Below are 12,790 nucleotides of genomic sequence, written 5' to 3'. Positions count from 1 at the left end.
TGGGGGGGTTCACTGGCTCGGGTTTCTCACAGAGCAGTGCTGCTGCGATGCCGGTGTTAACAGGAGCGGGGGGTCCGGATGGAAGCACATCCCATGGAGTCAAACTGCAGCTTTGCTGCAGCCAAGCAGGCAGCTTGTTCCTGGGATGGCTGCACCAGGCACGGCGTGCTGTTCTGTGCAGATTTACGTGGGATTTATTCCAGTTTTATTTCCTTTATGGTATCATTATGGTCATGGGGAATTGGGCTCCAGGCCACGTCACAGTCGGCGTCAGCAATGTTAAAGGCGCCTTCATGTGAACCAGCTTGGACGGGGTTTGCTATGGCTACACCGAGATCAGAAGGCAAGCTGAGCGTTAGCTTGAGACATCAAAGGGTTTGCTACCTTGCATCCCAAAGAGCATCCCATTGCATCCCAGTTTAGACTGAAATCATCAAACGTGAGGGTGAAATGAGACTCCTTAAGCAGGTAGCTATCATGTCCTTGAAAACGGTGTGTCTGCAGCGAGCTGTTCTGATGGAAATGAGAGCCAAGCAATGCCATTCTTCCAAGCAAACAGTTTCCTTTGTGGCAAAGCTATTGGGTTTATTCTTCATAAGCTTTTTAATCCTCTACATCCTGATCTTGTCTTAGCCTGGAGGGAGCGCTTAGGTTTTTGACCTGTTAGTTCCTGAAAACCTGATGCCAAAGTCTGTTGATACAATTTCTCCACCAAAGGGAGCTGGCTCACGTGAGCTGGCGGCTCCGGGCGCTCGTTTGACCTCCCTGGTGCTCACCCCCCCCCCTCCTAACAGCCCTCTCCGCATGAAATGTGCTCACTCATGCGTTTCTCAGCAGGGAGTTACCGTGTTTTTTTAGGGTGGTGTTCTCTTTGTGTCATAAGTGATTTTATTTATTTCCCTCTTTGGGGAAAAAAAAAAAAAGGAAAAGAAAAATGGTGGGGAATAACAGCGCTGGAAGAGGGATCTCTTCAGAGGGGAGTACTTGAACCAAGACCTCTGGCACAACCTTTGATAATCCACGGCATTTAGATCTGCCTTCCCTGTTATATTAAAGTCTTACATTGTTTGGTAGTTTATTTTCAGTAGACTCTGTCTTTTCCTTTGGGATTTGGGGTAATGTTTTTCTGCAGAGGTTGAGCATTAAGGGACTGCCCTCAATCTCCTGCTTTGATGGAGCTGCTGAATTCACTGTTAAGGTGTTGGGAGGGATTTTTTTCCTCAGTAGAAAAAAACAAATCTTTGGTCTCTGTGGCAGCTTTTTTTCCAGCCTCTGGGAGGACTAAGACATACTTTCGTTGCCCATTTCAGCCAATAAATATTTAAAAATGCGTAAGTGCAGGAAAAGCTGGGGTGGCTCATGGAGCATCTTTCTCGTTAGGGTGCTGGGTCCGGGCCTTAACAACACGCACGTGTCCACCCCGAGCTCACGGCTGAGTGAAGCATGGAAGTCTCTTGGGCTCTTGGAGTTTTAGGTGCAAGAGAAAATGATTACTTTTTCAAAAGCGGGTGCGTTTGTGGAGTGGGATGGCAAGGGAGGTTGGGCAAAGCAGCACAGCAAAGGCGGCTGCAGAAGTGCTGACTTGAGGTCAGAGTGCTGGAGATGGCACCACCCAACAAACCTACCGTGGTGGGGTAGAGGAAAGCGTGCGGGATCCTGGCAGGTTGCAGGGGTCCTCTGGGTGTTCACGTGCTAAACAGCTGGGGATTTGAGTATTGCGTGGGGATTTGCTGGGTGATGCTGAGCTGTGTCTCTCTGTCCCGCACAGCTGGATGACAGCGCGGGCACGGCTGGGGGCTGGCACACGGTGCGCGTCCCGGGCAGCGAGAACGAGCTGCGGCTCAGCGAGCTGGAGCCCTCCAGCCTCTACGAGGTGCTGATGGTGGCGAGGAGCGCTGCCGGCGAAGGCCAGCCCGCCATGCTGACGTTCCGCACCAGCAAAGGTACGGAATCACGAAGCCATTCAGGGGGGAGAGGCCACGACGATCCCCCACCCCGCCCAGCACGTCCCTCAGTGCCACATCCCCGCGGCTGGGGGAGCCCGCGCTCCTGGGCAGCTGTGCAGTGCAGCACAGTCTTCTTTCCCATGTCCTTGGCTTTTGAGAGGACACATTTAAATGCTGCCTGCTGAGCATCCATGCAGTGCTCTACAATGCGGTTGCTGCAGAGCGGCCTCCAGTAGCTAAATAGCTGTGGAGCAAACGTTCCCGATCGTTACCAGGTCTGCTGGTGCCTTTCTTTTAGCTGGGAAGCTGACGGCTGTACGCTAAAGCATACAAGCAGTCAGATATTTCTCAGATTTCTGTAGAAGCAGCAGTTCAGAATTCTGGTAGAAATGCACCGTTTTCCTGCAATCTGTGATCCGTATGCACGGCTGAATTGGCACAGCCCCGAAGTCCCTGTGAGCCCGGCTCCAGCTGTGACCCAGCCCCGCATCAGCAGTATTGTTGTTGAACTTCTTACCCAGCCCCTGAGATGATGGGCTGTCCGTCTCGTGTCCCTTAGAAAGAACGTCATCCTCCAAAAACACCCAGGCTCCGTCTCCACCCGTGGGCGTCCCTAAGCACCCTGCTGTTCACGAAGGGACCAGCAATTTCGGCGTGGTGCTCCCCGAGCTGTCCCGGCACAGCGGAGGTTTGTGTATGGCTGCGTGTCACTGCTGTGCCCGCGTTTGGCACAAAGCGGTGCGTCTGAGCTCACTCGTGCTTGCCTTTTGCTGCTCTGGCTGCTGGTATTGCCTCCTTTATTCCCTGTTTTTCGTGGATGGAGGCAGGTGTCTTTCACGTCTTTCCCCTGGAGTCTCTCTGGGTGAGACCAAAGCCGTCAGTTTTCCGCTCTTGTGCCGCGCTCCCGGTGAACGATCCTGGCTGTGCGTGCCGGACCCGGGGGTGCCGGCACCGTGCGTCCTGCAGCAGCTGCAGTTCTGCAGGGCCCGGGGCACCACACAGCAGCACGTTTTGTGCAGGCTGCAGCTTCTGCGGGGAGAGGTGCTGGAGCTGGGAGCGTAACAGATGCGCGTCCTAATCTAGTGGGCGTATGGGATTTCAGAGGACGCTGTCACCTGCGTGTTTGGCTCTCAAAGATGAGATAAAAGTCTTTGGTGTGTAACTCACACTCCTGCTAAATTTTGAAGTCGCTTTATGCAGCCGAGGGGATGCTGCGTGCCCCCGCTGTGGGTGCCAGCTCTGCTCCCGAGGGCTGCCCCACGCTGCCAGGCTCTGTGTTTGTGAGTGGGGGGTTGGCGAGGCCGCGCAGCTCTCAGTGCTCAGAATGGCTGGAGCAGATTCACTAACACAGCTCTTCCCGTTCTCTCTGTCCCACTGCTGTCTGTAACTTCCAGTGAGCTCAGTAAGTATATCGTTTGCTGCATGCTTCCTTTGCTCTCTGTTCTCCCTTCTTCCAAGTGATGGTTTGGGTAGTGTAGTGCTCGTTAGTGTGGGTGGGTTGAAGTCTCATTGGGGCCTGGGGCAGTTTCAAAAAAAGATAACCAAGTTTTTCACCACTCGCTCAGCGTGTGTTCCCGTTCCCATTGGAGGTGGTTTGGGGTGGTGCTGCCGTGTCTGTTTGGCTGTTACCTCGGTGAGGTGGGGGATTCTGTTTTCTCCATCCTGCTCTTCAAGCGTCTTTTCCAGAAGAGCAAGGGAGCGTTGTTACAGGAGGGTTTAGGATCCTCTGTGTTAATGCACGAAGTCTGATTTAATCATTAACTTGTTTAATCGGTTGCTCCAGAACGTGAAGTTTCAGCTGTGTCCGGTCCCCTTGTAACCGAATTTCGCCCTTCAGTTCCAGAAGCTCCGGACCGACCCACCATCTCCACCGCGTCGGAGTCCTCCGTCTATGTCACGTGGATACCACGAGCAAACGGGGGCTCCCCCATCACTGCCTTCAAAGTGGAGTACCGGCGCCTGGGCCGGAGCAGCGACTGGCTCGTTGCAGCCGACAGCATCTCTCCTTCCAAGCTGTCCGTGGAAGTTCGCAGTTTGGAGCCAGGTACTGCAGGGGATGCTCCTTCGCCTGCTGCTGCTGTCTGTGCTCAGATGACTGCTCCTGCGGAGGGAATGCACTGGGACAGGGCCCTGTCACCTGAATTCGAGTTGATTTCTGGCTTTGCAAATGGAAAAGAGAAACACCCACACCATCATTTAATACTTCTTCATGTGGAGAAGGGGATTGGTCTATTATTGCTGTTTTTAACTTAATTGTCTTTCTGGTAAACACACAGAATGCAAAGAAAGAGTAAAAAAAAAAAAATGCACGAAGGGGCAGTTGGGTCTGCTGGTTTAGGGTTTGCTTTCTCCTGTTGTCCAGCCCTAAAAGCTTAGGGAAAGAGCTCAGGAGCAGAGGGTGCGGGTGGTGCGTTCCCTCTGAAGGCTCCTCTGTGCCCGCTGGTTTGCAGCTGAGGGATTCCTGAGCTGATGGGAGTGTGCCCATCTCTCTGTGTGATGTCTTTGCGTTTTTCTGGAGTGAATGTCCCTCATTGCTTCTATGAGCTGTTTATATTTCTGATGGCCACATCAGTCTGTGGCAATGAGTTCTACGTTTTTTTCCTAACTGGATGTTGTGCAAAAACGGCTTCCTAATCTGTTTAGTCTCTCCTTGAATCCTGTTTCCAGTGCTTGTTTTGCTACAACTTTCTTTCACTTTTTCCCTTAAAAGGAGAGATGTATAAGTTCCGTGTGATTGCTGTGAACAACTACGGGGAGAGCCCCCGCAGCGCCGCGTCCCGCCCGTACCAGGTCGCCGGCTTCACCAGCCGCTTCTCCAGCCGCCCCATCACCGGGCCCCACATTGCTTACACTGAAGCCATCAGTGACACTCAGATCATGTTAAAGTGGACGGTGAGTACAGGCAGCTCTGGCTCTGCTCACACTCCTCTGCCAGATGGACCCAAGTGGGAACGGCCGCAGCCTTCGTGGCCCAGCAGGTCCTGCACGGGCGGCCCAGCAGGCAGCAGTGAGCGTAGCTCTGCACACACCACTGCGAGCAGCTGGCCCTGTTTGCTGCAATTCCTGCTGCTTAGAATCTGTGGTCACTAAGAATTGTTAAGAAGGTTGGAAGAGGCACTATGATCATCAAGACCAACCGTCACCCCACCAACCCGTACTTGTTCCCTCCCCCCAGACCGGGCTGGCACCAGTGCTGTGCTGCCTTTAGAAACCAGTCTTGTTCCCTTGCTTCTAGCAGAGGATTCGTGTTAGAGAAACGTTTGCCTTTCCCCTGGTACCTTGTCTTCTGTAAACAAGTGCTTTAAAGTCCTTACTGAAACCCACAGAAATTCTTTGCTCTTGTTTTGAAATCTAACCCCTGGTATACTTTGGAGGATTTAACGTGTGGAGTTCCCGGTGTTAGTTTGCTCTGCTAGCTTAGTCTTAAGAGATGTTAAGGATAATAAACTTGAAATAACCCCTGGTTCCTCGGGAGGCCGCATAACTTAAAGTTACAGTCAAATATTCTGAGCTGAATTGAAGCGACCTTAATTCTGGCTGAACTAAGAACAGTCTTAGCTTCTCCATTCCATTATATGCTCAAATGTTCAGGCCATTAATGGTCAAACCCTAATTGAATGTCTGGGCAGTGGTGTGGGAGGGGGAAGCATCATCTGCAGCTCAGGTGATGGGAGGGGGCGATGGCTCCGTGGGGCTGAGGGGCAGGCTGGGCTGGGCTGGGCTGGGAGATCTTAGTGGTTTTTCCAGCCTTAATGACTCTATGGTTCTGTGACTGAATCAAGTAAAATTTTTCTCGTCTAACGTGGTCTGCTGAATTCTCTTTTAGTATATTACATCGAGCAACAACAACACCCCCATCCAAGGGTTTTATATCTACTATCGGCCCACGGACAGCGACAACGACAGTGACTACAAGAGGGATGTTGTGGAAGGTACGTGCGCCGGGGGCACACTTAGCAGCGCGGCTCAGTGGGGAAGAACACGGTGTAGCCACGTTGGCTGTGTTTATATGAAATCTAAACTGCTTTTCCCAAATGGAGCCTGTACCATATATTTCACAGAAGCCATCTCAGCCCCATAGCGCCGAGTTCTGCCCACACATGGACTTGTTGCTTCCTTCTGACCCCTCACTCCCGCTGAAGCTCGGGAGCTGAGCGCTGGCTGCGTTGGTCCTGTTGTGCTGCTGGTTCTGTCGGGCAGGGCTGCTGAAATGCTTGGGCTTTAGGTAGCCCTGCGCTCAGGTGCAGCGGCTGCGGGTGCAGGTACGGCTGTGCCTCGCTCCGCCCTCCCATCAGCGCTGTTTTCTCAGCGCACATTAGATCACCGCTTTCCTGGAAGAAGTTATTAGATAATGTCTATATTAGTCCAGAAGTGGAAAAGCCTTTTAAAAATATTTTACTTAATGTCCTTATTGCTCGGGCTGAGTAAACGGAGTGATCTCATTCCGCCCCGATGACGGTAATTATTTTTTCCCCTCATTTATTTCGGTTACGAGGGGAGCGAGCCTTTATTTTGAATGTTTGCCCCAGCTGGACAACACTGCACAGAGCTCTGATGCGTGACACGAGCCTCTGCACTCCATGAAGCTGTTCAAGATCCACTGTGTCTGCAGCTTCGTCTGCAGATGTGTCTGAGCCAGGCCTTGTGCCAGGACGGCTCTGCCGCGCTCCCCGGACCAGCTTTTCGAGGGGCAGAAGGCAGAGAGCTGTTTTCAGTTGGTGCGCCATTGCAGTGCCACACGTGGGGAAGCGTGTGACGATGTGTTTGCTATCATTAATCACTCGTTCTGCAGGATTTTCCCCCTGTTACCTCCGCATCCATCCCCGCTCTGTGCGAAGTGCTGCGGGCGGTGCTGGGCCGCTGCCGCCGCCGTTCCTCCGCTCCCTGCCCAGTCTTGTTCGAGGCGCCCGGAGCTCTGCTCCGATCTCTCAGGAGCGCTGTGGTCCAAACCAGGTCTTATTTAACAGAAAGCCCCTTCTGCAGTGGCTGCTCGCTGTCCTCCAGCAGCTCTAAGCAAAGAAGCGAAGGGAAAGTGGCCCTGTCCCGTGCCTGTCGGCGTTTGAGGGTCCCGGAGCCTGAAATTAGATGTAAATGCAGTCTGATGTCAGTTGTTTAAATGTTTTCCCTCGCTAATGGTGCACGAAGAGGACAGTTAAAGTGCCTGTACTGACTCCAGTCCCACTAATGGTTTGAAGCGGAAACCCAAAACCTGGTGTGGCGATTAGCGACAGGAATGCATGGGGGGCTGTGGGAGGAGGGCTGCGGCCTGCAGGGCACGGGCAGCGCGGTGCCTGCCGGCATCCCGTCCTGCTAGCAACGCGTAAATCAGTAGGTGGTGTGACAGCTCCTTAGAAACAGTGGAAACAGTTCAAGGTGGTATTTTCCAAGAGGGATTAGGAGCGCTCAAACAGTTAATTAAACTCCCTGAAGGGAGAGGAAAAAAAAAAAAAGAGTCGCTGTTTATTAAAATTTGTCACAGGCCCACGAAAGTAAAAGCAGAGAGTGATTTATGTGGAAGCGCTGCCTGCTCCAGGAGGGTGTCTAAATGAAACGCTGGCCGGCAGCCAGGGATGACAGAGCCATCCCATGAGCAGTGCTGGCTCGGAATGCGGCTCTGCAGGGCAGGCAGCGCCCGGTGCTGCTCCCTGCTGCGTCTCGTGACGAGCGTGTTGGGTTTGTGCTGGTGGAGGAGCCCACATGGGCCCTTCCTGTGCACAGTGCCCCGCTCGGTGCTGCAGGGAGCTGAGCTCGTGCTGTCAGTACCGGCACGGCCGTCCTCGAGGCGGTGTGAGGGAGGTTAGTCCTATGAGAAGTAGTTTGCAAGGGTAGAACAGAGCAGCTCCATGCTGAGGATGCACAGCAGTGCTGCTGTGAAGATGCTGAAAACATGGACTTGGGTTCTGAGCTCAGGGACTTCCGTGTCTGTGGGAAAACAAACAAACAGAAATACTTAAACAGGAATCCTTAAACCAAACTACTTGAACCAAACCGCTTATTCATCAGGAGGCTCTGACAGGATGGGTTGCAGAGGACGCCGTGGGTCGTGTGCTTTCAGACAGGACCGCAGGTCCATAGCAAAACCTCCTCCTCCAGCAGGAGAGCTGCCATGCACATGTTCCATACAGTCCTGCAACAGCACGGCCACGGAACCGTGATGGCTGGGAAGGACTTCTGAGGTCAGGTCCAACTCTTGCCCCATCTGCATCGTGTCCCCAGATAGGATCACAGAGTCACTGAGCCTGGGAAGGGCCTCTCAGACCGAGCTGAGTCCCAGCCCCTGCCATCCACACCGTGCCAGCTCGTGGGTGCTGCAGGTTGGGCACGGCCGCTGCTGACACCGCATCCAACCTCCGTACCCAGCTCTGACTCATCCCAGTGAATGAAATGCAGTTGATGTGTTTTTTCCACAGGCACAAAGCAATGGCACCTGATAAATCACCTGCAGCCAGAAACCTCGTACGACATAAAAATGCAGTGCTATAACGAAGGTGGTGAAAGCGAGTACAGCAACGTGATGATCTGCGAGACGAAGGGTGAGCGGTGCCTCTGCTGCCCCGGGGCTGCGGGGGGGGTTGCAGTGCAAAAGTTGTCTGTAATGAAGAGTGTAGTTTTCTGGAATGTTCCGAGGGATTGTTTTGTCTTCATAGCGGGGATTGTTTTGAGCGTGTGGAAGCTGCTGGGCCGCGCTCCCAAGGACGGCTCTCGCCCCGTGCCTGGCCAGCACGGCAAAGCCTTTGGGAGCAGCACGGGGCCACAGCTCTGAGCCCGCAGGGAATGCAGCCTTCCTCCGCACCTGGGGCTCCGCGATGCGCCGTGCAGCGCTGCTCCCTCGGGACGTGGGGCTTGCAGGGCTTTGCTGCTCATGGGCGTACCTGCATGGAGGTGCTGCCTCTGCAGCGTGGCTCCGCTGCGGCCCAGGCACCTCCTGAAGAGGTCTGTGTGGGCTGGAGAGACTCTGAGCTTGGCAGGCTGGAAATGGGTGTCGGTGTAATTTCTGGGCTAAGTGGCTGCGTGTTTGCTGCGATTCCTGTTCGGCTCTTTGTGTCTCAGCTGGCGTGGTTTGCGCGCGGGGTCGGCAGGGTTCACGTCAGATTGAAGTCGGTCGCCTGGCCGCAGCTGGGGGATAGAAGTGTGTGCTGTGGTTTCTCCTGACCTCAGGAGTGGAAAGATCCGTGCTCTCAAGTCGGAGCTAGCGCAGCGCTGCCCGCGCGTGCGTCGAGCTGCTCGTTACAGCTCCCAGTGACCTCAGCGAGAGGGTTAGCGAGCTGGATGGCAGCCGTTTTCCAAGGCAAATAGTTATTACCCAATAGCGGTTGGCCCTCTCGTTACAGTTTTTAATATTGGCTTGGAAGGTTTCTCATTGAGGCGTTAGGATTGTAACTCCAGCAGTAATTATTTTCATTTCGTAACAGAAAAAATGCATTTAGAAAACTCATTTGGTGAACGTGCCCTTCCCTGTCTCCCATTTCACCCAGTGAAGCGCATGCCAGGAGCGTCTGAATACCCAGCCAAGGACCTGAGCACCCCACCCAGCTCCCCCGAGCGGGCGGGCGGCAGCGGGGGGCCCTCCTCCGGCCCCGTGCGGAGCAGCGACATGCTGTACCTGATCGTGGGCTGCGTCCTGGGCGTGATGGTCCTCATCCTGATCGTTTTCATCGCCATGTGTCTGTGGAAGAACCGCCAGCAGAACGCCATGCAGAGTGAGTTGGTTTGGGGTTTCCTTTCGTCGCAGTGCTCAGCCCAGAGCAGGAAGGACAGATCCCCTGTTCCTGCTCAGGCCACAGTAAGGCGGAGTTCAGTGTCCTCATCTTCCGGAGAAGTGTTAACGAGCAAAGCCTGGTGCTTTGCATGGAGCACTTTGCAGATGCATTGGAGCTCAGTGCTCTTTGCAAGGTGCTCATTGCCCACTCATAGGTTCCATGCTAGCAGAAGTCCTTCAACAGACTTTTGTGTTCCTAATGCAGAAATCATCCTTGTTCTTTCCATTGCCTATGGTTATTTTTAAATGTCCTCGCTCTTTTGACAAGAAATCACACAAAACTTCTTGTGAGATAAGATAGCGTGTTCAGCTGCAGCCCAGGAACGTTCCGGAAGCAGTTCCTCGGGCAGCAGAGCTCTGCTGGTACCAGCAGCCCAGCAGAGCCCTCCAGCTCCGTGCTCCCGCTCTGTTCTCCAGGGCACGGCTGTTTTCCACTCCTACGTCCGTGTACTAGGCACTGAGATACTCCGGTGAATTTACAAAAGCTGCAGAAAGAGCAAATAAGTTCCTTCTGTTTCTCAGAGTTTGGCAGTAAGTGCACGCTCTGGAGCAGAACCACAGTGCTCATGCCTGGATCTCTTGCAGAATACGACCCTCCCGGCTACCTCTACCAAGGGGCAGATATCAGCGGGCAGATGATCAAGTACACGACCCTGCCCGGCACGAGCCGTGTCAACAGCAGCATCCACAGCAACTTCGTCAGCAACGGCGTCGGCAACGGCTGCCCACACCTGCACCACAAAGCGGGCAGCGGGCTGGACGGGGCGAGGAGCGGAGGGGCTGGGCTGCACCCGGCGCACACCGGCTCCCTGCCCGGAGCACACGTGGACTGTGAGCGCGCACACCGCCTGGCGAACGTAAGCGTGGGGGTCGCGGCAGCGGGCTTAGCTCGGGTGGGGAGGTGCTCATCCACCGCTAGCAGCCGGCTCTGCCGAGCGGCTTTTCCCAGAGGAGGTAACTGGGCTGGTATCTGTGATGCAAACATGATGGTTTTCATTTGAGAATATCGGATGACAGCAAGAATTCCGCTTACGCTGGGAAATCTGCCCCTGCCCTCCTCCTAGCAGCGTGTCAGCTCTGAGAATACTTTCGTGCTGCGTCGAGACGCTTGGCTTGTACATATGGTATTTCTCAGTCTTCAAGTTAAATAGATTTAATTATAGCTGCTTATTCTGCAGCTTTATGGATCACCCGCTTTCCCCCACCTGTTTCAGATCTGAAACTCTAAGCAATGCTATTAATTATAGCAAAGCACAAATGTAGCAGGAGCTTCCATAAAATAGCCCATACATCAGAAATGCAGTGATGTAATGAGCGCCTTTTTTTTTTTCAGTCCCTTGTTTGTGACTTTTGAGACAGACTGCCCTTTTTTTATTTTTTAATTGAAAATAAAATTAAAAACTAATTTAAATCCCCGACCCAGCCTTTGTATGCTGTGGAAAAGTACTTCATTTGCTGAAATGTGTCCTGTTTCCAAGAGAGAATAATGATTTCATTATTGTCTATGGAAACAGATGGCTTGCATTCAAACTTACTAAACTTACTCAAAACTGTGAACATTGCCCAGGAAAACTGAAAGAAAAAGTTCAAAAGTCTGAGAAACAGCATGCTGTTTTGGGAGGCAAAAAGGGGGCTATTGTTTGTGCTGGTAATTGAACACAAGCACTTCGTCTTATTGAACAACAAATTAGCACTTGCACAGTAGTTGCCACTTAGATCACTCCAGTTTCGAGGGCAGAGATGCTGGGTCCTCACCTGGCTCACCGTTGGCTCGCCGTTGGCTCGCCGGACCCGTGTTTCCCTGACCTGCCCACCCTGCCAGGGGGTGAACTGGAAGCGTCAGCCCGCCCGAGCCCTGGGGAAGGGGAGGTTTTGCAGCTGTTGAAGGGCAGCCCACAGGAAAGCCCGGCAGCGCTGGGGACGTCGCTGTTCTGTCGCTGCTCACATTGCTCCTCGGGGCCCTGTGCACGTGCAGCCGCAGGTCTCTGCTCTCGGGTCTCTGTGCCGGGACGTGGGCAGCAGGCAGCGGCGTGCTCTCGCTGGGAGCAGCTCAGTGCTGAGCGCTGTTTTTCCCGTCGGTGTCGTGCGGAGCTGAGTAAGGCAGCCCCTTCCCACCCAGAGCAGCGGAGCAGAGGAACAGGATGTTCTCATTCTCATTAGGACTTTCTTTATTGTTCCATTGATTGGGCTGAATGAGGAAGAGAGAGACTGGCAGGATGGCAATCAAGGCTAATTAGGCATTTCCTCAGCGATCCCTATCTGGCTGAACCCTGTGCTCGCGGAACCCACCCTCACCCTCAGCATAAGGTCTCAGTCGCGGTCGGGGTCTTCCACCCTCCCCGGTCCCACGGAGCCCGCTGGGCTGTGCCGGCCCCGCTCGGCGCTCGCGTGCTGCCCGCTGGCTCTCACAATGAGGTATGTGTTAATCTGGGCATTCTGCTCGCTCCTTGCGGCCCCCGCAGCCAAAACCAACAGCACCAAATCCCTCTCACCCAGAGTCATTGCTGGCGAAGGAGTTACCCCATCTGTACAAATAGCGAGTGTTTCAAAAGTCCGTGCAGCGAAGTGGAGTGATCTAATCGCAGTAATTGCAGGAAGGTGGGATGGGTTTGCGCCGTGACATCAGCCCTGCAGATTTAGTGCTGTCTGCCGAGCGGGCGCAGCTCGCTAACGAACAGCGATTTGCTTTCATGTCTGTCATCGGCGTTAAAAATAAACATATTTACAGCGTGTTTATTCAATTAAACCTGAGCGTATTAAGCTGAAAACAGACCGGGGAAATTACAGCATACTTGTCTCAGCTGCAGTTGCTTACTTTGCTCTCTGGCGCACGCTGGCAGAGCCCCTCGGCTTGGCTCCGCATAATGGCCCAGTGTTGCCGCGTTGGGACGCGGGCCCAGGGACGGGCAGGGCAGGGCTGGGTGCTCGGGGTGCGGGGCTTGGGGGGGGCACGGGGCCGCGGCTCCCACCCGCACTGACCGCTGTCTCCGTGCAGGGCGGGGGGCTGTACACAGCGCTGCCGCAGGCGGAGCCCCCTGAGTGCATCAGCTGCCGGAACTGCCGCAACAACAACAGGTGAGCGGGG

The 12,790-nt window shown here is 54.1% G+C and overlaps 1 protein-coding gene across 5 annotated transcripts in view; it reads left to right on the top strand.

Moving 5' to 3' along the window:
• Positions 1-12,790, top strand: part of CDON (cell adhesion associated, oncogene regulated) — a 41,454-nt gene that overhangs the window by 23,910 nt on the left and 4,754 nt on the right. For all 5 annotated transcript variants that reach the window (XM_021376084.1, XM_021376087.1, XM_021376085.1 and 2 more), the window contains exons 9-17: positions 1,769-1,943; positions 2,506-2,634; positions 3,784-3,990; positions 4,657-4,838; positions 5,773-5,878; positions 8,357-8,479; positions 9,422-9,646; positions 10,291-10,562; positions 12,701-12,780. In XM_021376084.1, the coding sequence (XP_021231759.1) occupies positions 1,769-1,943; positions 2,506-2,634; positions 3,784-3,990; positions 4,657-4,838; positions 5,773-5,878; positions 8,357-8,479; positions 9,422-9,646; positions 10,291-10,562; positions 12,701-12,780 (1,499 nt within the window). The remainder of the gene's footprint in view (positions 1-1,768; positions 1,944-2,505; positions 2,635-3,783; positions 3,991-4,656; positions 4,839-5,772; positions 5,879-8,356; positions 8,480-9,421; positions 9,647-10,290; positions 10,563-12,700; positions 12,781-12,790) is intronic.

Source organism: Numida meleagris, chromosome 23, assembly GCF_002078875.1.
Source record: "Numida meleagris isolate 19003 breed g44 Domestic line chromosome 23, NumMel1.0, whole genome shotgun sequence".
NCBI classification, from domain to species: domain Eukaryota; kingdom Metazoa; phylum Chordata; class Aves; order Galliformes; family Numididae; genus Numida; species Numida meleagris.
The sequence above is the reverse complement of the archived record's forward strand: the minus strand, read 5'-3'. Positions and strand labels throughout refer to the sequence as shown.